Raw genomic sequence first — 24925 nt, forward strand, 5'->3', positions numbered from 1 at the left:
TGCTGACCATCTAACTACATACAGAGCTATCTCTTCTTTCAAATTTCCATTAAAATGATTGATATAAGTTTGGTCAGACCACCACTAACATTTCATGATTGCTAAGAATGTATGCAAGTGCACCATTATGGGTATATTATAAACGTTCAAAATTCACTGTATTCTATAAAAACCTCAATATGCTGTCAGCATCACCCTGGTAAATTTCAGACATTAATTTTACATCTTAAACTGCTTTAGAGAAACAAATATGAGAGCAAGTTGGATGTTGAAAATTACTTGAAACTCTAAGACATCTTCAACCATTGACAAACTGTGCAAATGCCCCATCTTACTAATTAGCTAATAAATTCCTAATAACTTAAAAGATTTATTAATTCATTTATCATTTATCATTTTTTAAAGCTATGCCAGAAAAACTATAATACAGGAGCATGCGCATTTAACATTTTAATAACTAGATATCTCGTAATTGTATTCTTGCTATCCAGAAAAATCAAGAAAATATGAGAATGTTCTCATGCAGGATTAAAAAGCTTATAAAAGCCGAAGAAAAACATTTCAATTCAGTTGTTTACTTAGTTCAGTGAAGGTGAACCTATGGCACACGTGACACAGTTGGCACACAGAGCCCCATCAGCCGACACGCGACTAAAATATGAACTTTTGGTACCAAACCTTCACAGTGTCATATGATACAACATTAGTACCTAAAGCTGTGTACATGATTTGGTGACATTCTGTAGCTGACTTTTTGCAACAGAACTGAAAGTAAATGGTGGTTCTAATCTGGTATTGTGATAGTTCCATTTCAGACATCTTGTACTTAATAATAACTATATTTTTTACAAATTTGACAACACAAGTCTCTAAAGCAATCTCTTTCTTTCAAATGCCAAAAATCGTTTGACAAAATACGATTAAATACGTCAACACGAACTGCTTGTACAGATGATATTTGCAGTGGCAGGAAACTTTTGTTAAACCCTGATATTTTGCTTTGAATTATTAACGTGCTTGATTTTCATGGCACAAACGATACTTATTCCCTAGAATGATGAAAATGCTAGAGCAAGACCTTCAGCTGCAGGCATATTTTTTCCCCTAATGGCGGGCATTTGCTTATAATGGCACTGCTACATAATAGGCTGCCATTGTTACCTCCTATGACGGGACAGACAATTTAACATCCATGTGTACTCCGGGATTCGAACTCGAGCCCTTCGGTATCACAGTCAAGCTCCCTTAACCACTATACTGTCTGGGCAGCGCAGACATTAAAATGACCATGATTCATTTTCCTTGCTGCAGCTAAAGAAGATTTTATTCGAACTTCAAACAATAGTTCTACAAATTTATGCAACTTACACTGGTTCTTATTGGTTTAACAATATAAAAGATTATGATTCAAATAATCAGTTCAGGATTCTCAACCAGAAGCTGTGCAAATATCAGATGGCTAAAGCAAAGATGAAAGAAGTCGGTAGAAAAATGCTTAAAATTTTCTCATACTGACATCTGCATGAAATTAAGTTCAGTTCACTTCTTTTTCTTGGTTACAAGAGACAGAATGAGGAATTTTATTCTGTAATTTTTTTATTTTTTTTCAAATAAATTGGAGTGTTTACAAAAATACTTTATTTCTGGAAATACCATGTGAGATTTCACATCCACCAGATCTCCCAATTTTTTCCCCTTTCCACCTCCAAATTGAGACTTTCTTTGGGCTGAAATATTTAAGACTTACCAATTACACACATACTTCCAGTGGATAAGTATAGAAGCACAGTAGAAGAAATGAACTCCTCTACTTGTAACATTTAGAATTTAGTAATTGGTGAATGGGAACAGATTGGAAGTATGTAAAAATAGAAATATGCCAAGGTTATAGGTCTGTAAAATGCTTAGAATTCTATGTTTATAAATAAATAGTTTAGATAGTTAAAAGTACACCCTTTTTATTTTATATAGTTGTCAGAAGTGTTTTGTTTTCAAAATGGAAAGTTTGAAGTCACCAATGCTAATAAAATTTGATGGAAATTTTTGTGGCTTTCCGACAGATACTTCAACTTCTATTCATGAGATGGCGCCACGTGTAAAATCCAGTTCTTAATCGGAGCAGCAAAGCGACATCTTTACTCACTCAGACTTCTCGTCGGACAAGTGTACGCGACGCTAGCACGAACTGTGTTCCGAGCTCTGAGTTGATCTCTGGAATGTAATTTAAATTGTAATTTAGTACTTAATATATTCTTTTGTTATAGGAGATTGTCTACTCTTATTTTCTTTAATTATATCATGCATTAAGCACGCACGACCACCAAAAGTGGTGACCTTTTGACTGAGCACGCTACTGAGAATGGATTTTCAACGACCCTAAGCCACGTGCATCCAAGGCATTCTGAAGAACTGACTAAAAATAACAACGAATATGGACATTAAACGTATGCTACAACGTACCCCTTCAATTATTTCTAGAAGTATTGATATATATTGCTTGTGTTTTTTCAAAGTCGTGCATATCATCGCAACGAGCTTCAGCAAATCATCAATGTGATCTGTTCCGTTCCGCTGACTTCGCCAGTCGTGCAATAATTCTTCGATCATTCAACGACAAATGTGCTACAACAGTGATTTTCGCTAAATGTGCCACATCAGTAACTTTTGTGCAACGTGCTACGGCAAAATTCTTTTCTCAGTGTTCGAAAGTAGTGAATTTTTTTCCCATGTGCTACAGGAGTGATTTCATTTTTCCTTCGAAAGTGCCTTTCATTGTGAAGTGGTGATTTTGTGTGTGCGCAATACAAAATGAACGCATCATTTTTTTTTCTCAAATAAGGGTTTCTTTTCAAATGCATTTCGGTAAAATATTATTTGTGTGTGTAATTGCTGACCCTGTATTATTTGTGTGTGTATCGTTACGTAAATTTTTTCTGCATGGTTAAAATATTTATTGTTATCATGGTAAAATATCAATAGTGTATCTTCATGCTACAATATTTGTGCTGTTAAGTGTTTATTATTTAAAGTGAAAATTATCTATCAGTATGCCCGACGATATTCCACCAGAGCCACAAATCACACACGTTGCGGTGAAGCCACCGCCTTTCTGGAAAAATAATCCTTCATTGTGGTTCACTCAGATCAAAGCACAATTTTCTATCGCTCGCATTAGTGAGGATTCTACAAAATTCAACCATGTAGTTGCAGCAATTGAGTCTGATATTCTGAATTCAGTGCATGACTTAATTCTCAAACCACCTGATTGTGATAAATACTCCAAACTGAAACAGCGGCTCATTGAAATCTATTCAGAAAGTGAATCTTCAAAAATACGTACTTTACTACAAGGACTTGAACTTGGAGACCTTCATACTTGCTGTCACGAATGCGTGATCTGGCAGGAAGCCATTTTAGTGACGACTTGTTGAAGTCACTATGGCTTTCGCGTCTCCCTAATAACATACAAATAATTCTTGCTGCTTCCAATGAAGATCTAACCCGTTTAGCAGCAATGGCTGACAAAATTAATGAACTTGTTACTCCAGCTTATGTCAGTGCTGCTAATGCTGCACCTTCCAGTTCATCCCTCGAACAAAAAGTGGCTGAATTGACCAAAAAAGTATCTGAACTCTCTACAAGTCTTCATGCTTCACGGAGATACAATCGATCAAATCAGGGCCCACGTAATAAATTTCGTGCCCGAAGCAGGAGTCAATCTCGTCACAATACACGAACGCAGTACAAAGAACCCACAAGTGGCATATGTTTTTATCATATGAATTTTGGCGCGCAAGCTCGCAAGTGTGCCCCTCCATGCACTTTTGTACAAGCGGGAAACTAAATGGGCGGTCTTCTGCTGGCCAACAGAATGTCCGCCACATCGACAGAATAGTACTGGCTGATCGTTCAACTCAGTTACGTTTTCTAGTAGATACTGGAGCTGACATATCAGTGCTCCCGAGAACTAAAACAAATGCTCACCAACTTAATAAACTTGTACTGTATGCAGCCACACTTTCTTATCACTCACCTAGTGATCAGCTCTCTATAATGGTAGATGCATCTGACACAGCCATAGGAGCAGTGCTTCAAGCCCATACCACTAAAGGACTTTCCCCAATGGCATTCTTTTCCAGAAAACTCACTACTGCAGAAAAGAAATACAGCACATATGACAGAGAGCTACTTGCTGTGTACTGTGCTGTTAAATACTTCCGGCACAACTTGGAAGGACACGACTTCATCATTTTCACCGATCATCGACCATTAACCTTCGCTTTTAGAAAAAACTCTGACTCATGTTCTCCTCGTCAGCTTCGACATCTGGATTTCATCGCCCAGTTTAGTACAGATATCAGATATGTCTCTGGTACTGATAATTGTGTCACTGATGCCTTGTCTCGGGTAAACAATATCAACCTCACTACCCCAGATTTCTCTGAAATTGCAAAAGCTCAATTGCATGATGAGGAACTCAAGAACCTAATCTCAAATCCACAAACCTCCCTTCAGTTACAACCGCTGCACATTGATCCAACGCTTAAAATTTACTGTGACATAGAGAACAATAGAATACGTCCCTATATTCCTGTCAATTTTAGACGTGAAGTGTTTAATGCCTTGCACAATTTGGCACATCCTGGAATCCGTGCCACCAAAAAGCTGATCGCAGACAGATTTGTCTGGCCAGCAATGAATCAAGACATCACAGAATGGACTCGTTCATGTATTAGATGTCAACGATGTAAAGTATCCCGTCACACTCACAGTCCCATTCAACAATTTAACCTTCCAGCAAGACGCTTTGATCATGTACACTTAGACTTGGTTGGCCCATTGCCTCCTTCAAATGGTTACACTTACCTCCTCACTTGTATTGATTGGTACACAAGATGGCCTGAAGCCATTCCTATTGAAAATATATCCGCTGAAACTGTAGCTCGAGCATTCATCTCCCAGTGGCTTTCAAGATTTGGCATGCCTACCACCATCACTACTGACCAAGGCCAACAATTTCAATGTCACTTGTTCGCATCCCTCTCCTCTCTTCTTGGCATTCGCCATATTCGCACAACACCATACCATCCATCTGGAAATGGGATGGTGGAACGCTTTCACCGATCTCTCAAACAAGGTCTGAAGTGCCACAGTAGCACACACTGGACAGAAGCCTTACCCCTAGTCTTGCTTGGTCTTCGCACAGCATTCAAAGAAGACATTGGTAGCTTTTGTGCTGAAATGTTATATGGTGCAACCCTCCGTCTGCCAGGTGAATTCTTTCACCCAGAATCTACTCCAGTTATCGACCCTCCAACATTCCTTCAACGTTTACGTGAGACCATGAGCAATATCTCGCCAACCCCAGCATCTTCGCATAACCAGCCAAGCTATTTTGTACATCCTGCGCTTGCGACATCTTCGCACGTATTCGTGCGCAACGATGCAATTAAGCCAACTTTAACACCTTCATATGATGGTCCATTCAAAGTTGTCAAACGAACACCGAAACATTTCACCATCATCTGCAATGGCAAACAATCAGTGATTGGAATCGATCGTCTCAAACCAGCATTTCTAATGCAAGATCCAACAACTTCCTCATCAACATCACTCCCGGAAGAAAGCTTACATCCTGTTAAAGAACAACCTAAAACTACCAGATCTGGAAGAAAGGTTAAATTTAACCCAAAGTACTTATAACGTACCGATGGTACTTGGGGGGGAGTACTGTGGCGTTCCGACAGATACTTCAACTTCTATTCATGAGATGGCGCCACGTGTAAAATCCAGTTCTTAATCGGAGCAGCAAAGCGACATCTTTACTCATTCAGACTTCTCGTCGGACAAGTGTACGCGACGCTAGCACGAACTGTGTTCCGAGCTCTGTGTTGATCTCTGCAATGTAATTTAAATTGTAATTTAGTACTTAATATATTCTTTTGTTATAGGAGATTGTCTACTCTTATTTTCTTTAATTATATCATGCATTAAGCACGCACGACCACCAAATTTTGCTTCCAAATTGTTGTGTATCTTTTAGTGGGTAATTATTTCCCCCTTTAGTGGGTAATTATCTATTTCAAACAGATAAAGAAGCTTTGTCAATCATTTGTGGAATTTAAAAAAATTTTCTGTACTTAAAAGGCAGAAAATTTATGTTAATTACAGATCATAAACCTCTTGTTGCAATTTTCAGCTCAAAGAAAGGCATGCCAGTTTTGGCAGCAACAAGACTTCTGCATTACGCTTTCTTTGGCTTTACAATCATTCCAATTCAACATTATTTACCGTAAAACAAATGAGCATGATAATGCTGACTTTCTATCACAATTGCTGACGAACTCAGAGCAGCTGAATGTTCAGGATAATGTAACTATTTTTCAATTACAGCAAATTGAAACTCTTCCAAACACTGCCAAAACTAGATTTGGCTAAAGAAACTGAAATTGATGCAGAAATCAGTCCTCTCCTATGAATACTTCAAAGTGGTGGTGAATTAAAAGGAAAGGAGATGGAGTATAGTCTCCAGGATAGCTGTATAATGTATGGTCAAAGTGTTTGTATTCCAAAACAATACCGTGATAATGTTTTGAAAGCGTTACACCATGGACATTTAGGGACTGTAAAGATGAAAGCAATTGCTAGATCTTACATATTTTGGAATGGTATAGATAAAGATATCGAATATATTCCAAAAACTGTTCTGAATGTGCAAAACATGAAACAGATCGTCCTAAGGTAAAAGTTCATAATCGGGAGTACCCAAGTGCTCCAATGCAACATATTCATATCGATTATACTGGACCTATTTTTGAGCATATGTTTTCGATAATCATCAATGCTCACTCAAAATGGCTAGAAGCCTATTCAATGACATCAAGCTCGACTTTCAAAACAACAGAATGTTTACGGGACTTTTTTGCTTGATTCAGATTACCAATATTGTTAGTGAGTGATAATGGGCCACAGTTCACTTCATGTGAGTTTAAGATATTTCTGCAGAGTAACAGAATCAAACACAAAACTACAGCACCATTTAAACCATCTAGTAATGGGCAGGTTGAACGGTATATGTTTACAGTAAAACAATCTTTAAGAACAATGCAAAATTATCCAGGAGCTTTGAGACAAAACCTCAGTACATTTTTGATGCAATAAAGAAAAGCTCCAAATTTAACTACTCTACAGAGCCCTGCAATGCTAATGCTGAAGAGGGAAATTCAAACAAGAATAGATTTATTGACACCAGATCTCAAAAGGAGGGTGGAAGACAGAGTTCGAAAAGGAATGCGAGTAGTTGTAGAATACATGTGTAAGCGAGGATGATGTGCTTTGTATATGATAAAGTAGCATATAGTTTAATACAGTGTCTTGTGAAATAATTAACCACTAAAGGATACACAACACAAATAGCAAAGATAGCTGCATGCTTTCAAAATTTATGAAGTAGCCAGTAGATTACATAATAAAGAACAGAAGGTGAGAGAAAACACTTTTCTTCGTGTTATAGGAATTCAGGATCTTTAAACACATAATGCACTTTATGTAGAAAGTGAATAAGAATGTAAATTAGATGAAATTAAGACAAAATTTACAGAAGAGTGTATGTTTGAAAAATATTATATATGAAAGATACGAGGTGAGACAATTATATAACGAGACTGTGCAGCTGCATAGCGGAAGATTAGTATTGGAATGCAGTTAACCTTGAACTTTCAAAAGCAGCCAATGTTCATTTCATCTTTTCTGTCTGCTTTAGTTTGCTTTTGGGGTTTGGTTGCAGAGGCCATTATTCTGCATCAGTGACGGGATCACGGTGAACTTAAAATCGAGCAGCGCATTAACATCAAATTCCCCATGAAATTACAAAATTCACCAACAGAATGTTTTCATATGTTAAAGAAGATGCATGGTGATAATGCTAAGCCACATGCATGAATTTTTAGATGGCACAAATGGTTTTCAGAAGGTCATGAAATGCGTGAAGATTATTGACATCCCGGTTGCTCTATAAATTCAAGAACTAAAGCAAACGTTCAGAAAATTAAAGAAATTGTGTGGAAAGACTGATGTCTGAGCATTTGGATGATCACAGACATGGTGAACATTAATAAAGAGACAGTAAAACAAATTTTGCATAATGAATTACACATGACAAAAGTTTGGGCAAAAATGTTTCTGAAAAATCTCTCTCAGAAACAAAAAGACAATCAGAAGAACATCATGACTTAATGAAGAACTGGACTTGCTCACACATGTCATCACATGTGATGAAACATGGATTTTGCAGTACAGCCCAGAAACAAAGTGTCAATCGATGCCCTGGAAGACTCTTACAAAACGAAGAATGAAAAAAGCACAAATGAGCAAGTCAAAACTGAAGGCAATGCTGATCATGTTTTTCGATATCAGGGTTGTTATCATGACTGAGAGTCAAACCATTAATCAAAAATATTACAAAGAAGTCCTAATTAATATGACAGAAAGAGTAAGGAAGGAAAGACCAGATTCATGGAAGAACAACACATTGAATATGCATTAGAACAACCCACCACCCACAATGCCCCATCTGTGAAAACGTTTTTACCAGACACATTCATGTGCTCGAAGATCCTCTATAGTCGCCAGATTTGATTCCCGGTCACTTTTATCTGCTGCCAGAAGTGGATTGAAGGGAGCATGTTTTCAGTCTGTTGAAGGGGTAAAAGCAAAAACAGAAAAGTTGTTGAAGAGGGTGACAGTGGATGACATCCAGCATTGCTTTGCTATTGTTGTTGTCTTGTCCATATGACACAGAACAATGGTTGCCAAAGCCTACTCCGAAGAGAGGTTGGACTTCTAATTTTCCACCCCCAATTTTGAGGCAGAACACCCCAGGGGGGTTCCAGGGGTCTTCCACCCTCTCACTTTCCACCAATCCACACAAGAGGACTTTCGGCTCACCGCATATTTAGAGTGTTGCCATACCACACTGACACTATACAATTACAAGCATCCATATCTTCTCTGGGATTCGAATCCGAGCCCTTCGGTACCATAGTAGGCTCTTCTAACCACTATACCATCTAGGCGACTCCAGCACTGCTTTGAACAATAGAAGCCACGTATGCAGCAGTTTATAGACAGAGAAGGGGAGTATGCTGAAGAGGATAAAAGTTAGTTGTAATTTTGTTCACAATAAATCACATTTCTGACACTAGTCTTGTTATTTAATTGTCACACCTCATACACTCAAAATCAAACTGCATCCTAAACCATAGATAATTATGTAACTACCTTTGAAATGAAACTAGAACATGTGAATTTGCATAATTAACAGAGAACTTATAAAGGATAAAATTGTTTGTGGTATTAGAGATGATGTAGTGAGAGAAGAATATTGCATGAAACAGATATGCAGTTATTGATATATGCAGAAAGTAAATTCTGATTAAATAAAAGTAGTAAAAAAGGAAGAAACTGTTGTAAATATAGTGAAAAAGAAATTAAGCAAACATAATAATAATATTTGCAAAAAGGTCAATACTGAGAAATTAGGAACAAAATTCTGTTCTAAATACAGAACATCTCATGAATATCAGGTATTTATGTGTTAGCATAACCACCTTTGCACAATTTGGTGATTTTTTACAGAAGAGAAAGGCGATTCAGTGAATTTTCAGATTGCAACTTACAATGGATATGGTTACCTAAAGATGCCCATGGTTGCCAGAGTTTGGTGACTTCTGTTATGGTGGTTGCAGTAATAAGTAAGTACTAAACATCGAATGTGTTCTGCATACAGAAAACTCGGTCATAAGTTTAAAAGTGCAAACCACTGTAAAAACTATAATATAAAAAAATTAAGCTATAAAGGTAAACAAAAAAAGAGAAAAAAATTAAATTACTAAATCATGAAATTTATATAGGAACATTAAGACTTCGTTTGGATAACAAAGAAAGGAAATGAACTGTTGATAATAATGCAAAAACAAATAAAATTAATCTGCAGTTAAGTACCAGAGTAATATGCTATCTCTTTTCTAAAAGCAAAGTGAAAATGCTGGATGTTTTAATACATAATTCTAAAATCAATTAAAATATTAGTTGCTTCTCTTGGAATACAGTGGGTACTATAAGAAAAGTTGTATTTTGAGTAGGGAAAAAATAACTTTGTTGTGGAATTCCAAATTACATATAAAGTTATACCTTCTATATTGGGTTTAAAATAATGTCTGAAACTAGGTATGATACAAAAAGTAATAACTACTGAAGACTTACTGGTGGAATACAAAGATGTATTTGAAGGATTAGGTTATTTAAAAGAAGAATATATATTCCAATTAAAACAAGAAGCAGTACCAGTAATTCATTCTCCAAGAAAAATACTTATAACTGTATGAGATAAAGTGAAGAAAGAACTACAAAGAACGGAAAATTTAAATGTCATTGAGATAGTAAGAGAACCAACTGAATGGGCAAATTCAGTAGCCACTAATGTCAAACCTAGTAAAATATAATTAAATTTAAAAAAGCTTTCGAAAAGCTTAACGAACTGGTTGTAAAAGCATCTGTATAAAAATTCTTTGATGTTAATAATAATATAACTCTCTCGGTAAATGCAAGTTCTGAAGAATCAGACACTGTTTCAACTGCAAAAAAATCAACCAATTGCTTATGCTTTCAGATCTTTGATTAAGAACCAAAATAATTATGCTCAAATCAAAAAAAAAAAAAAAAAAATTGTGGTGATGTCTGATGATGCAGCCCAATATGGAAGTAAAGAATTTGCACGATTTGCAAAGAAATACCAATTTAAACACATAACAAGCAGATCATTCCGTACCATGTTCAATGGAAAAGCCAAGGACGTATTGCAAATGATGATGAAATTATTAAAGAAAGCTTGAGCAGATCATGCTGACCTTTACTTAGCATTGTTAGCTATATAGAAATATTCTGGCTAATGATATGTTGGGATCCCTAGCTCAACAAGTAAAACAATAACAACTCTTCCTAGACAAAAAGAGTTGTTGAAACCTAAAGTTGTGAAAACTGTAAAAGAAAAAAATTAAGAAAGAATTAAACAGAAGACATATTATGATCATCATATAAAAGCATTATCATCATTTCACAAAACAGATTATGCTAGGGAATATTACAATAATGACTGGAAAATAGCTGTTGTAGAAGAGGTACTTAAGATTCCCACAGAGCCAAATTAAAACCTTTAGAGTCCTAGAACTTAAAAGATTTTGTGCCCTTACATATGTTTAGGCCAGTTTTTTCTTCTTTCCTTTTCTCTCTTGGTTTTGCTTTGCTGCACCATGCATTCCATGGTAAATCCGGTAATGCGAAATTTTTCGCTGCCCCCTATCCTTGAATACCAGAGGATTTTTTAATGGTGTCCCCTTTTCTTGATGCCTTAAGAATGTGCTTAATTGGTAATCTAGAAAAAATTGCTTAATGGTTAATACAGCCATGGATGTCCAGATCAGATCAGGAGAAGAAATAGGAAAGATATTACAGACACTAAAGAAAACAGTCAGCTTCTGGATAGAATGTGAAAAAAAAAAAAAAAAAAAAAACAGAATATGAAGTTACCACATAGAAAACAGATGTAAAAAAACATGAACTCCTGAAATTATGAATTACCGACTACTGAACTCCAAAACTCAAAAACAGAGGACAATGAGGGGAGAAACAGAAATGGGAAAGTTATTAAAAAGTCAGCCAGATATTTTAACTGAACTTTTGAATTCTTTAAAAAAAAAGGAAGGGAGATTAACAATTAAAATTTAGTAACTGGCAAATGGATATAAATTGGAGGTATGTAAAAACAGAAGCATGTCAGCATTGTAGTTCTGTTAAAAAAGAAAAAAGAAGAAGAAGCACCCTTAAAAAATAAGCTAATTAACTTCACCTTTTGTATGCAAATTCCATCATACCAAGTATGCAAATGATTAAATTTTTAAGGCTAATGAGTGTTAACTTTGATTATAACATGTATTTTTACTGTGCAAATAGCATCATATAAAATAGGTAAAAACTGTGGACAGGTTATCTTTTCTCATTTTCAGCAGTGCAGTTCCATGGAGACACAGCCAATAATGCTGTTACGGCATTCCCAAAGGCTTTAGATAGTTGGACAACTCTGAACAGGGTTGCATAGTAGGGATGCATGAAGCAGGCTCGGAATACCATGCAATATTCTATCACCTGCAAGGACACAGTTGTCCAAAGATACTGGCAACAATGGTTGCTCCAAGGTGGAATTGGTGGAAGTTGGACAACTTTGAACAGAGTTGTGTAGTAGGGATGCATGAAGCAGGCTCGGAATACCATGCAATATTCTATCACCTGCAAGGACACAGCTGTCCAAAGATACTGGCAGCAATGGTTGCTCCAAGGTGGAATTGGTGGAATCAAGACTCTGGAAAGCGAATGTGCACAAATGAAAGGCAAGATTGGAGAACTGTGCAGCAGACTCGAACCGTCTCAATGGTATCATTGTCCATTATCCAACATGCTACAGCCCCCTCCATACCACTTGCCTTCTCACCATCTCACAGCACTTGCGCTCACATCAGTCTTTAAGACTTTTGCCTTGAACCCCCCAACATCGACAAAAGAATCTGGAGGGGTGTCCTAGCTGATCATAATGGTTGTCAGCCAACTGGCATTGCATAGTGTTCATCGATTGTGTGGAAGGGTCAGCAGTGTCATTCAGTCTTTGATTTACAGAGATACATAGCTACTACCTCTAGTGCGATGCTGTGGGATGCTATTTCTTATAACAGCAAAGTCAACCTTAGTCATCCTGCAGCGACTTTAACAGCTTAATGTTATCTGATGGCATCCTGCAGCTATTTGTATTACCCTTCATGCCATACTTTCTTGAAGCTATTTTCCAACAGGATAACATAAAACCCCATATGGTTCACATACCTCTGGACTGTCTCCAAGCTGTTGATGTTCTTCCTTGGCCGGCAAGCTCACCAGACCTTTCACCAACTGAACATGTAAGGGATATGGTAATTTGCTGGATTTGAGCACCACAAAATGTCCTAGATCTGGACAACTGAGGAATACTTATCAGAATCTATTGCAGGATAAGATTAGGAATCTTTATCACTCCTTATCTCAACAATTGCCACCAGCAGGGGGTTTTGCCAATTATTGATTCAAACATTGAATGTGCAATTGCTAGCCACTTATGGTTCCTATGGCCCCGAATTTTTAATCATTTCCTTATGTGTGTATGAGCTTTACTCATATTTAGTTTCAATAAAAGCAGGCACATTCTTCACGGTGCTTTTCTTAATTAAAAAAAAAGCATAAATAGTTAAAACAGCACTCTTTATTTAATTTTTTATCTTTTCCATTATGTATCTGCCATCCTTTTTGGCAGATTCTTTAATTGTAAACAATTTCTAATTAAAAGAACAGTTTATAGATAACAATTTATTATTACAAAAGATTTTTCCTTCTTTATTACTAAAAAAAAATCAGCTGAAATGAAAAAGGACACTAAATAGAAGACATAAATAAGTGCTAGTATGGCAGAAAACATTTCAGCCTTTGAATATAGGTGGTGCCACATGAATTCTACCAAGTTAAATATTGATGGCAGTGCCTCTTTGGCATTTGTTCTGCCATTCAGTTCTGCCCAAGGAATGTGCCACAGACTGAGTATGACAACCCATGATTGGATCAATAACATTAAATGTATGATTCACCGTGGAGTGAAAAATTTTCCTGTAGCTTTCAACTCGGATGATTTGTAACCTTTTAAACAATCCAAGAATATGATTGTTTCATCTGCTGTATTATTCTCCATCACGTCCACTAAAGTCTTAGCACAGCAATCTGGAATAGCTACTAGGAAGCATTCTCCTGTTTTTCAACACAAAGTTGTGAAAACTCACTGTGGAAGTAATATGTGCAACACCGAAGATAGCAAAACCATTTAGCCTTTGGCAGCTGTTTGACTTTCATCAGATGCTTATTTGAATACAGTCTTTCTCTATTTTTATAGATAAGACTTTTATCTTGAAAGAATATAACTGTCACTTGTTCCTTGCTTGGTAAATCCAAAATTTTCAAATCCATTGCAATAAAAGCAAAAATCGAACACACAAACCAACGCATTTAAAACTGCATAAGGGAAGCAAGTTGACAAATGGTTTAGTCCTCAGATGTAGCTAAATAACTTAATAAATTTAAATTAATTAAAATTTTAAATGTTAAGCACAGCATTCTTTCCCATTATGCACCTGCACACTTTTTTGCACATGGCAGGTGATGATCTATTGGCAATCATCTGCCACGTCATATGTGTATTTGTCATCTACAAACTATTTTCATAACTAGAAGCCGTTTATAATTTAAAAAACCTAACAAAATGTAAGAAAATGTGTAGCAGGCACATAATGGAACAGTACCCTTTATTTTATACTACTGTGTTACAATGAAATCATAAAAGTAAATTAATTACATTTTGGTGCAGAATATGAAATATTTATATAGTAAAATCATTTTAAATAACAAAAAAAAAAAAAAAAAAAAAAAGGTTATGCCTCAGCAAATATTGCTTATTTATAACTACGAGTGCTCCTGTAAAGAAATTGCTTATTATTCACTAAACATTAAACTTACCTTTTTTAATTTCTAATAGTGTTAATATTACTAAAAAGATAAGTTATTTATTACTGGGGGAAAAGTTATTGTTTTTAAAATGCTTACATTCAATTTGAATTAGTCACACGCTAAAAGTATTCTTGCAAATGAATATTAGTTATGTAAGAAAGATGATTATATACAACTAAATTTATACTTAGAAAATGCATAAATTGTATAAAATCATACATGACACAATACAATGAATTGTTAAAATAAAGATAAATCTAAACATTATTACAATTTTATAGAAATTAATATTACTCAGAGATTAGTTTACATATGTAAAATATATTTCTTGTATAATTTCATAGTTTTAATAAACATTAAAACCTAATTACAATTTAAAAATAACTTAATTATAATTTTAATTACTAGTAAATACATAAGATAAAATAACAATATTAAATTACCACTCCACATTTTCCATAGACTATTGCTTCATTGCATGCATACTCAACAATCTGCTGAACAGAATACTTTGACATTGGAGTACCTAAAATGAATTTTAAAAATCTACATAAAAGAGGTTACAAATAAAAATTTTAACATAAAATCTATTCATTCCCCTATGTGATAGATTCTTAACATTATGTAGCAAATTAAAAACAGACTTTTGCATGGCTATTAGATAAAAATACACTACTTGTGGATAGCTTACATTAAGTTTGTGAAGTATATCAGGTAAGGGAACTCTTTTCAATAAAAAGATTTTTAAGTGAATCAAATGTTACTTTTGCCATTGGATGTTTACTTAAATACAGAAAAACATTCACTTTTAATAGGTATCACAATTAAACCTTAATTTTTAAAACTAGGTATATATAACAAAAAAAAAAAAAAAAAAAAAAAAAATCTAGTTTGCTACTTTTAAATTAAATAACAGAAAGAATTTTAAAGTGCCCATCAATGAAATGTTTACCATTTATAAAATTAAGGTATGTAAAATAAATTCAACAGGTAAAACAGTTTTAAAAAAAATCATCATCAAATTTAGTGCATTTTATACATGTAAAGTATTAACTGTAGTAACTGTAGTATATACTATATGTCAGGGCTTAATTTCTAAAATTAGAAGTGCCAGAGCCCTATTGAAGACAGTCAGAAAAAAGGAACAAAAGTAAATAAATAAATAGACTAATAAAATTATTAATAATATAAAAATTAAATAGCTAATTATTATCAAATTAATTAAAAGTTATTTAATTATTAGCTATTAATTATTATTTAATATAAATTAACTGTTATTTATTCATTATTGATCAATTATTATTTAATTAATTATTAGTTAATTAATTATTAGTTATTTAAATAATTAAAGATTATTAGTATTAAATAATTAAAATTGAATAAAATGTAAAGAGCTAAATTAAAACTAAATAAGCGATTTTTAATAGAATTTTATGGCTAAAAATAAAATTTTCAAGATATAATTTCTTCTGAAATTGCTGTTCCAGTTACACAAAAAAATTGCCAAAGCTTTCTAGTTTAGGGCTCCAGCTAAAACTTATGATTTATCACCAAAACTAAGAAGTAACGGAGCTGTGCTCTGGTTCAATTTAAGTTCTGCTATATATATAAGGTCTACCGCAGAGTTCAGTCTAATAATGTTATTTCAACTTTCAACACACATTCATTTGAGGTACATATGGCTATCTCTCTTTATCATCGCATTTATACACATGTGTTTTTCTAAACTAACTGACAACAAAACATGTCTTGTAACATCATCAGGTGAGAAGCGATTATGTAAACATGGCTACTGATAAAGTTCATTTACGACATTGTATTTTGACATTTCTACAGAAGCATGTTGAAATTTGGTGAAAGTTTTTGGGGGAAATGCAGTTTTGGATAGTATATACAAGAAATGGTTCGAAGATTTTGAGGCTGGTCATTTCAACCTTACTGATAAGCTGCACTAAGGGCAGGCATCCTTGATAGAAAATGATATTGTAAGGACCATGACAGAGCAATATCTTTTTTTTGGCAGCACTGGAGATTATGAAAAAGCTTATCTCAGCTCAGCAAATCATTTCAGACCATATTCAGAAACTAGGGTTGGTTATAAATTTTCTAAATGGATACCTCATGAGTAAAGAGTGAAAAAATTGCACAACTGAGTCATCATATGCACATCTCCACTCAAGCTCAAGAAAAAGGAACAATTCTTGGACGGGATGATAACTGGCGATGATGAGAAATTCTGCCACATACACCATACTCTCCAAGCTGAGAACCTTCTGATTATTACTTGTTTTTATTCTTTCAAAATTTTTTTAACGGAAAAAATTCAAAACTGAAGAAGATATCACCGTAACACTACTTTTGCCGTAGTTCTTTGCCTCTAAGGACAAGACATTTTTCAAAAATGCTATTTACAAATTACCATCATGCTGGCAAGAGGTCATAAGTAATGACGCAAATTATATGTACAATAAATATTCTCAAAGGCATGAAAAATGTGTTATTTTCTTTCATTTGCCAAACAGACAGAATTTTCCAGTAGACCTTATATGTAAAATACTACACCAATCAATTTAATACAATACATCATTATATTAGAAAAGGCAAAGAGAAAAAAAATGTGTGCACCATGGATGCACTCAGCTGATCATGTTTACATTTACAAAACAAGTGTTGCTACACTTTATTTATTTATTTTAATTTGTGATACTATTTGTATTTGGAATATAAACTGATGAAGATAGCTGGACCAAATTGGAGTTGTGAAAAGGGTTAAAAATTGATTTCCCCTTCTGGACTGTTTATCCACAAAGTTTCACTGTTAGCACCCAAAAATACTAATTCAGTATTTGAAAACTAAAACTGTATATTTTAAAATTCCAATAATAAAATCAATAGGATTCAGGTTAAAATAATAATTAATAGAATCAGCATCATATTTGTAAATTTTGCAGGACATTTTGATGGTTCAACTACAGAACCATAACCCTAAGATGCCAAAGTGCAAATGAACAAGATAAGATACTGTGATATGATAAGAATGGCTGTACAGTAGTTACGCTACTGCGTCATCTATTGATGAAACAAGAAAATTAAAATATAAGTTCCTTAATGTCTGAAGGTAAACATGGATTGGAATTAGGTCATTAACTAGAACATAAAGTTTTTTTGAATGTGAATCGCCTCTAAAAAAATCTAGTTCACTAAGGGAATATGTTTTTTCAATAATTTTGGCTGCAGAAAATTGAAAAGTGCGATTTTTGGACAAACAGTGCTAGGCAACAGAGGACTTCTGTGTTTCATTTTTCTTAACAAATGCCTCATGTTCTTTAAAGTAAAATTTTAAGGGTCTCTTAGTTTGACCAACGTAAATTAAACCACATTGGAAAAAAAAATCCTGTAAATACTGCAGGAATTCATATCAATAATGGGGTTTTTAAATATGAAGTTGAGAATTTTTTTGGTAGAAGAAAAAACTAGACTTCCTAGAGGCATTGCACATTCAAAAAAAAAAAAAAAAATCTTCTTGCTTCATCAATAGATGGCACCAATAGCTTAACTCCTGTCCAACCATTCTTATCGTCATATCTTACCATTCGCATTTTGGCAGCTGAGGAATATGGTTCTGTAGTTAAACCATCAAAACCAATCCTGCAAAATTTACAAATATAACACTGATTCTTGTTGTTTGACTATTATTATTATCCAATAATCAATAGGATATTATAAGCCCTATTATTATTATCAAATTTTAAAATTTGTGTTCTGAAAACTGTTTTGCTGTTAGGTTTAAGAAATTATGAGATAACTGGCATTAAGGCATGAGTTGCCTACTTTACTTTTTGTTTCCTTTATGAATATTTGGTAGTGACATTAGCATCTTGGTTAATATCCTTCAGAAAGGCAAAGAAAAAAAAAATGATAAAGAAAAAAGAAGAGCAAAGAAAAAAAAAGTGTGTGGTCTAAATATGCACAGCTGATGTTTACATTTATAAGCAATGTTTTCAAAAATGAAAATAATCAAAACCATACATTTATAAGTAGTGCTTTCAAAAATAAGAATAATCAAAAATAATCTGAAGAGCTCATTGATCAGTCAAAAAAGTTTAGTTCTCTCTTTGTGTTCAACAAGTTAACATCAATATTTACATATAAAAAAATTATTATTATTATGAATTAAAATTGATTGATTTATTTGATTCATTAGAGAATCAAGAGTCTTATTAATATATAACTAAAGGCCTAAAAGATTTTTTAAAAAATTAATTATATATGATTATATGGAACTTTTATTAGTAATACCTATTAAAATGAACAAAAATATGAAATTGACACCCAACTTAAAAAAAAACCTGGAAAAATCTAATATTCAAATAACTCCTGTTAACTGAAATCTATTTTTCCCTTCAAACTAAAAATCATGGTGAATGAGTTCACATTCCACATTCAAAATTTTTTAAACTTCATTCATTTGAAGGTGCAGTTTTGAAACATTACTTACAAACTTCAAAACAAACATAAGTCAGTTTAATTTCACAATGATTTCAAATGAAGAGACAATACACAAGTCAACAGAAATTCCAACACAGATCTTTCAGATATAGGGCTTCAAAAACTTATGAACAGATGGGGAAAATAAAAAAATCTTGTGAATTTTAGAGCAAAATAAAAACATCATGAGAAAATACTTGTTTCAAGTAATAAAATATATTCAAAATTTCTCTTTTGAAATCTGAAATAAACTACATCTGAATTTTGTGTATTTTGAAGGTTAAAATTAACAATTCCTTTCACATTTCTTATATTAAAAAATTAAAATTTGTTCAGCATCTGAATTACCTTAGACTGCTGATAAAATGCAAGATAAAGTATTTTAGGCTGACACACTAAAACCATGTTTAAATAAAAATAAAAGTAGGAGCTTTTACAAACGACCTCTCCACTTCATCAACTGAAACTAGAATGGATAATTTGATCAAGTTCTCTTTCCTTTCCCAGTTGATGAAGCAGATACGTCTTCTCCGAAAGTTTCTTTACTTTTGCTTACATGGTTTCAGAGTGTTGCTAAAATATTTTATCTTGTTTTTAACTTCCCAGTTTATTTTTTACTATGTTGATCAATAATTTGTGAAAGATTAATTTCAAAGGAACAAACTGTAAAACACTTACTATTAGCATATTAGGCATGATGTTCTTTCACCATATCAAATGCAGCCATAAAAGAAAATGCAGAACTGATAGTGAAGAACTTCAATGCCTTGAATGCAGTCACAATGATCTAATATTCATAAGCAAAAATAATAAACCTGATTTGAAGAATGTATGCCTTATCTCCATAAAGAATGTGAATTCTGAGCTTATGCAGTAATTGATTCCATTTTCCTTTCAATAGATTATTAAAAAAAAAAAAAAGAATTCAGTTTCTTTTATGGAAGATGATGATATACATATTATAGAAATATACAGATTTCTAGGATTTCAGAATCAGAACATTCTTGAAGATATCAAGGAATTTAATTCTAAAACTAAAGGAAAAACTAAGATGGTTTTAAATGAAATGGAGACAAAAATCTTACTGGCACTTAGGTGAAGGTCCTTTAAGATACTGATTCAGATGAACATCAAATGCAATAGCTTAAAAAGGAATAAAAAAAATATTCTTACCTACTACAAATGAATACTTTTATTTTTATTTAACATATTTATTGATCAAAATTCATTGTTTCAGTACAACTCTCTGTATTTTAACATTGCAAGCAAGAAAAAATACTGTCATAACTTTTCTTGCTGATATACATACAAATTATTGCATAACTTCAGGATATTACTGTATTGGTACATCAAATTATTTCAATGCTACATCAGAATGGTATGATTATTTCATTTTTGCACAAATATGGTCATTGACAGCAGTCATTAAAAAGGGGGAAATGAAATACATAACATATAGGAGATCATGAATAAATGAAAAATATACAATAGACTAAACAATTTTTAATGCACCCACATATGAAAAAAAAAATGAAACTATACAACAGGTTATAAAAACATAACATACCATATAAATGCCAAAGGGGACAGTACTGTTCTTTTAAAAACATGCTATGCTAGACAAAAAAAGCATTACAAAACACTATAAATTCCAATATACTGAATTTTTGTTTAAGAAAATACTTCCATAAAACTTCCATTTCTTTGTCATTTTCAACACTACCAGTAGTGATATTTTCTGGATTTAAAACCATACTAGAGACTTTGTTGTCCATTATTTGATAGTGATTAGGCATTGTCATGTAATGAAAAACTTATATCACCTTCATTTACTATCACCTCTCCACAAATTCTATTAACTTGAAAATTTAGCTTTCAATAACATTTAAAACCTATAACAAAATAAGACTCCTCTTCTGGCTAACTCATAAATCACTCTTTGGTTTTAACCAAATGTAATTTTCTTATGGTCAGGCACTATAGAAGGCAAGTATCAAATATGCTTTAGCTTTGCAGATCCTGCTAAAGCTCCAGAATCAAAAATTATTTTCAACATAATAAAAAGACCCACCAGCGGCCAAGCGGTAAAAGCCGCTGAACACAGGTAGTTCGGTTTGGGGTTTGATTCCCGGCGAATGGGCTGGCTGGATGGGCGTTTTCATGTTTTTCCCCATGTGTAACGTGTTTAACATTCATTCCTGTTTCAAAAAAAAAAAAAAAAAAAAAAAAGAATGGCAGTGGTCTGAAGGCCTGAATATTAGATCATTATGGATATTGGATGGACTTTGTACTATACTATCAATCGTGAGATAGAATACACTCCACTTCAAATTAAACAGTAAAATTTTAAATTATTAAATGCATCATGAATATTAATGAATTTGTAAACATTAAAGGAAGTCAATATATGCAAGAACTAAAGCTCATACAAGCAAGAACAAAAATCTGAAACTTAATTCTAAACTTTAACATCAATTTAACTTTACATGATTTAATAGCTTATGTACAATAAATTGTTTTGTAACCTAAGTAAAAGAAGGCTTTTCTCAATAATGACTGAAATAGAAGGCAGTGACAAAATAAACAATTAGCAGCTATGTAACATAACATAGCATTTTTTTATTCACTTGACAAAATCCACAAAATTCTTTCAAACTTTACTACATTACATATTATTTCCTATCAATATTTTTATTTCATGAAAAAAAAAGAAAAAGCAAACTTTGACATTTTCGTCAAGACTAAAAACATTAATAGAAAAGTACAAAGTAAAAAATTTAAGATATAATATGATAAATTCCCTTAACATTCTACAAAATTTTTAAAAAGAAAAAAAAAATGAATTAGATTCACAGAAATGGTATTTTACGCCAATACAATAAAATATAATGTAGAAATAATTAGAGATGTTTTATCACGTGTAACATAGATTTCAAATTTTTATAAAACTAAAAATAATTTTTACCTGGCAATGCCTGAACATGAATCATTCCAATAACAGCACATTTCACAGAACTGAATACTTTTCCAAACCTAGACATGCTTCTGCAGATATCACACAGAAAACAAACAAATATTATGAAAGTAATAACTAGGCATGCTGTATAACTGTGCATTCACCTAAATCAAATATTTACAATAAGAAACTTTAAAAAAAAAAGGTACATAAGTGAGGAAGAGCATTTACAGAAGAAATGCATACAATCATGCAGTCAATGAAGTTTACATACAAGCAATATTATGAATAAAATTACAACATTTTAAAAACTAATATAGGATTTTAAAAAAATATACTAATATAAATCAGCATAATTTAAAATGAAAAAAAAATCATATACAAAAGTAAAAAAAGTCATGATTAGGTCATACATAGCAAATAATAATAATCTACTTTAGATAAAGGGGCAAAAGGTTGTTTTCATTATTCAAAATTAAAATGTTTTCTTCATTAAAGAAATAATGGATTTTATTTTAAATATATCTATGTACACCTTCACATTCCTTCATCATTTTCACTATATGACCTTTTAATTTATAATAAGTATCTGGTTGAATACTGTGCTGTCTTCTAATGCAGGATAAAGAAATAACAATTAAAAAAAATAGTAAAAATTTCATAAAACATGTGATAAATTTTGACTTCATTCTTGATACTCATAACTTTCAACTAAATGTTACGGATAATCAAGAATTAAGACCATCTATCAACACAGGAATGCAAGAAGAAAATTTACTGCAGTGAAGCTATCTATTTTAGGAAAAGGATACTTTTATATACAGTTACTACAAGAAGTATTTGGACTTCGCTCGGTTATCTAAACAATGCATCATTAAAAAACATTAAATAATGAACAGAAATTTTATTTGTACAGTGTGAAAATTATGTTTAAAGAAATTAAATAAATTCATGCTACTATAAAAAAGGGAAAAAAATTTTAGATTCCATAGCATGGGTCAAACAAATATTCGACTTTTTTTCTGAAATGGGAACAAAAACAATTTATAGTATTATAATTAATATTTTGTAGGATGTCCCTTAGACTTAATAATGGGTTTCTGTCATTTACAGGCTACATGGTGTGCTCACAACCAGTTTTTGTCATGTAATCACTTTGTATTTTATACCGTTCTTTCTTGAAATGCTGTTTTAGTTTCTTCGTATTTGTAGTATCTTTATTTCTGATCTATACCAATCAAAGTCTTTATGCTTTGAATCCTTATCCTGCATGAATACAAAATCTGTTGATAATCCCATAAATTGAACACTGGAATGTATATTTGTAGTTAAAATGTTAAATATACATTTTATGGTCCATTATGCCATCAATAAAATGCAGTTTTCCCTAACCTGCATAAGACATGCATGGTTAAACATAATGGAATGTCCACTTGCTTTATTCTTACTCAGAGATTTCTGAATTCAAAATCTTTATTTGGTTGTCTTTATACCTTACGATTACCATCTTTTGCAAATATGTTACACTTTCATCACTAAATATAACTTTTTTCCACTAAATATAACATAAGTCTAGGGTCTCGTTTACATATTTAATGATAGCCTTTTCTTTCTATTAACTTCAGACACATAATATTTTTTCAAGCTGATTATCCTTCATAACTAAACTCGATACTCTTCTGTTATCAGGACTGGATTCAGTAATATATGTATGTAAGTGTACATATACGTATGCATATATGTGTACATATATTGTATGCATGTATATATGTATGTGCGCATAATATGTATGCATGTATATATGTACATATGTCACATATATGCATACATTTCTGAATCTGGTCCTGATAACAGAAGAGTACACCAAACTCTTTAGGAGCATTTCTTACAGTCTAAGTACAAACTTCTTTCTTGATCAGTAGTTTCAATTTTGGACAACTTAATGCCGAATTTTTTTAACTTATAGTAAAAGATATCATTTATCATAACTGGTCAACCTTTTTGCTCGCTCACTTCTTGTCTTGTTTACAAAATTTGTTGACTCATGCCTTTTTACTACATATTTTAGAGTTGAAAGTGGTCTTTAATAATTTGAGCAATTTTCTCGAATGATTCCAGATTTCTTCATATTAATTACAATTTTCCTTTCTTCAAAAATTATTCTCCTTTAATTCAATTCTATAATTCCTTTCTTCTTCAATAGTTCCTTTTCCTTTCAAAGACAATTTTAAATTTTCTGTTAAAATTTCAAAAATGAGTATGATTCAAGCATAAAAATTTCAAATAATTTTAAGGCAATACTCTTATAACACTTAACAATGCCTTCAAGTGTTACTTTAAACTTTGTAACCCTTCAAACGACTTATGAATGGCCAGAGTTGATTTTTTGGGGGGTGCAATAAAAACAGGTTAGGTTGTTCACTTTTAGACCACTCATATGAGTCTTTTTAAATATGATTTTGCATTTAATGACTAGTATAGATCTTTATAAAGACTACAATAAAAGAAGTTTAATAATAAATAATTAGAATTATTCTTTTATGTCATTTTTAAGGACATTAATTAGTAATATCGAATACTTTTTTGACAAACTATATTTAAGATCTTACTAAGTGAATGCAGATAGCATTTATCCTACAAATAAGAAAAATTGTGAAAATGCCAATAAGGCCATCCTATTCTGCAGAATCATCACTTGACTATAAAAATAATATATATTTTATACTAATTAAGATAAACAATTACCATAATTCACAATATTTGAATTAAATAAATTATCATTACTAGTAGTACCAGATTAAAAAGCAGCTTAATGAGGGGTTGCATATGATGCTAGGCATAATGGGTCAA

The 24925-nt window shown here is 32.6% G+C and overlaps 1 protein-coding gene across 12 annotated transcripts in view; it reads right to left on the reverse strand.

The window, feature by feature from the left end:
• Positions 1 to 24925, reverse strand: part of LOC118188419 (uncharacterized protein F13E9.13, mitochondrial) — a 51351-nt gene that overhangs the window by 25634 nt on the left and 792 nt on the right. For 3 of the 12 annotated variants that reach the window (XM_035358853.2, XM_085811490.1, XM_035358856.2), the window contains exons 2-5: positions 22085 to 22164; positions 20205 to 20262; positions 19798 to 20010; positions 15075 to 15157 (exon numbers count right to left, since the gene is read on the reverse strand). In XM_035358853.2, coding sequence (XP_035214744.1) covers positions 15075 to 15149 — 75 coding nt within the window. In that variant the 5' untranslated portion in view covers positions 15150 to 15157; positions 19798 to 20010; positions 20205 to 20262; positions 22085 to 22164. Of the gene's footprint in view, positions 1 to 15074; positions 15158 to 19797; positions 20011 to 20204; positions 20263 to 22084; positions 22240 to 24925 lie in introns of all 12 variants that reach the window. The other 9 variants (XM_035358851.2, XM_035358850.2, XM_085811489.1 and 6 more) reach the window with 5 other exon arrangements.

Source organism: Stegodyphus dumicola, chromosome 2, assembly GCF_044657685.1.
Source record: "Stegodyphus dumicola isolate Sdum_Otavi_A_Nest chromosome 2, ASM4465768v1".
NCBI lineage: Eukaryota > Metazoa > Arthropoda > Arachnida > Araneae > Eresidae > Stegodyphus > Stegodyphus dumicola.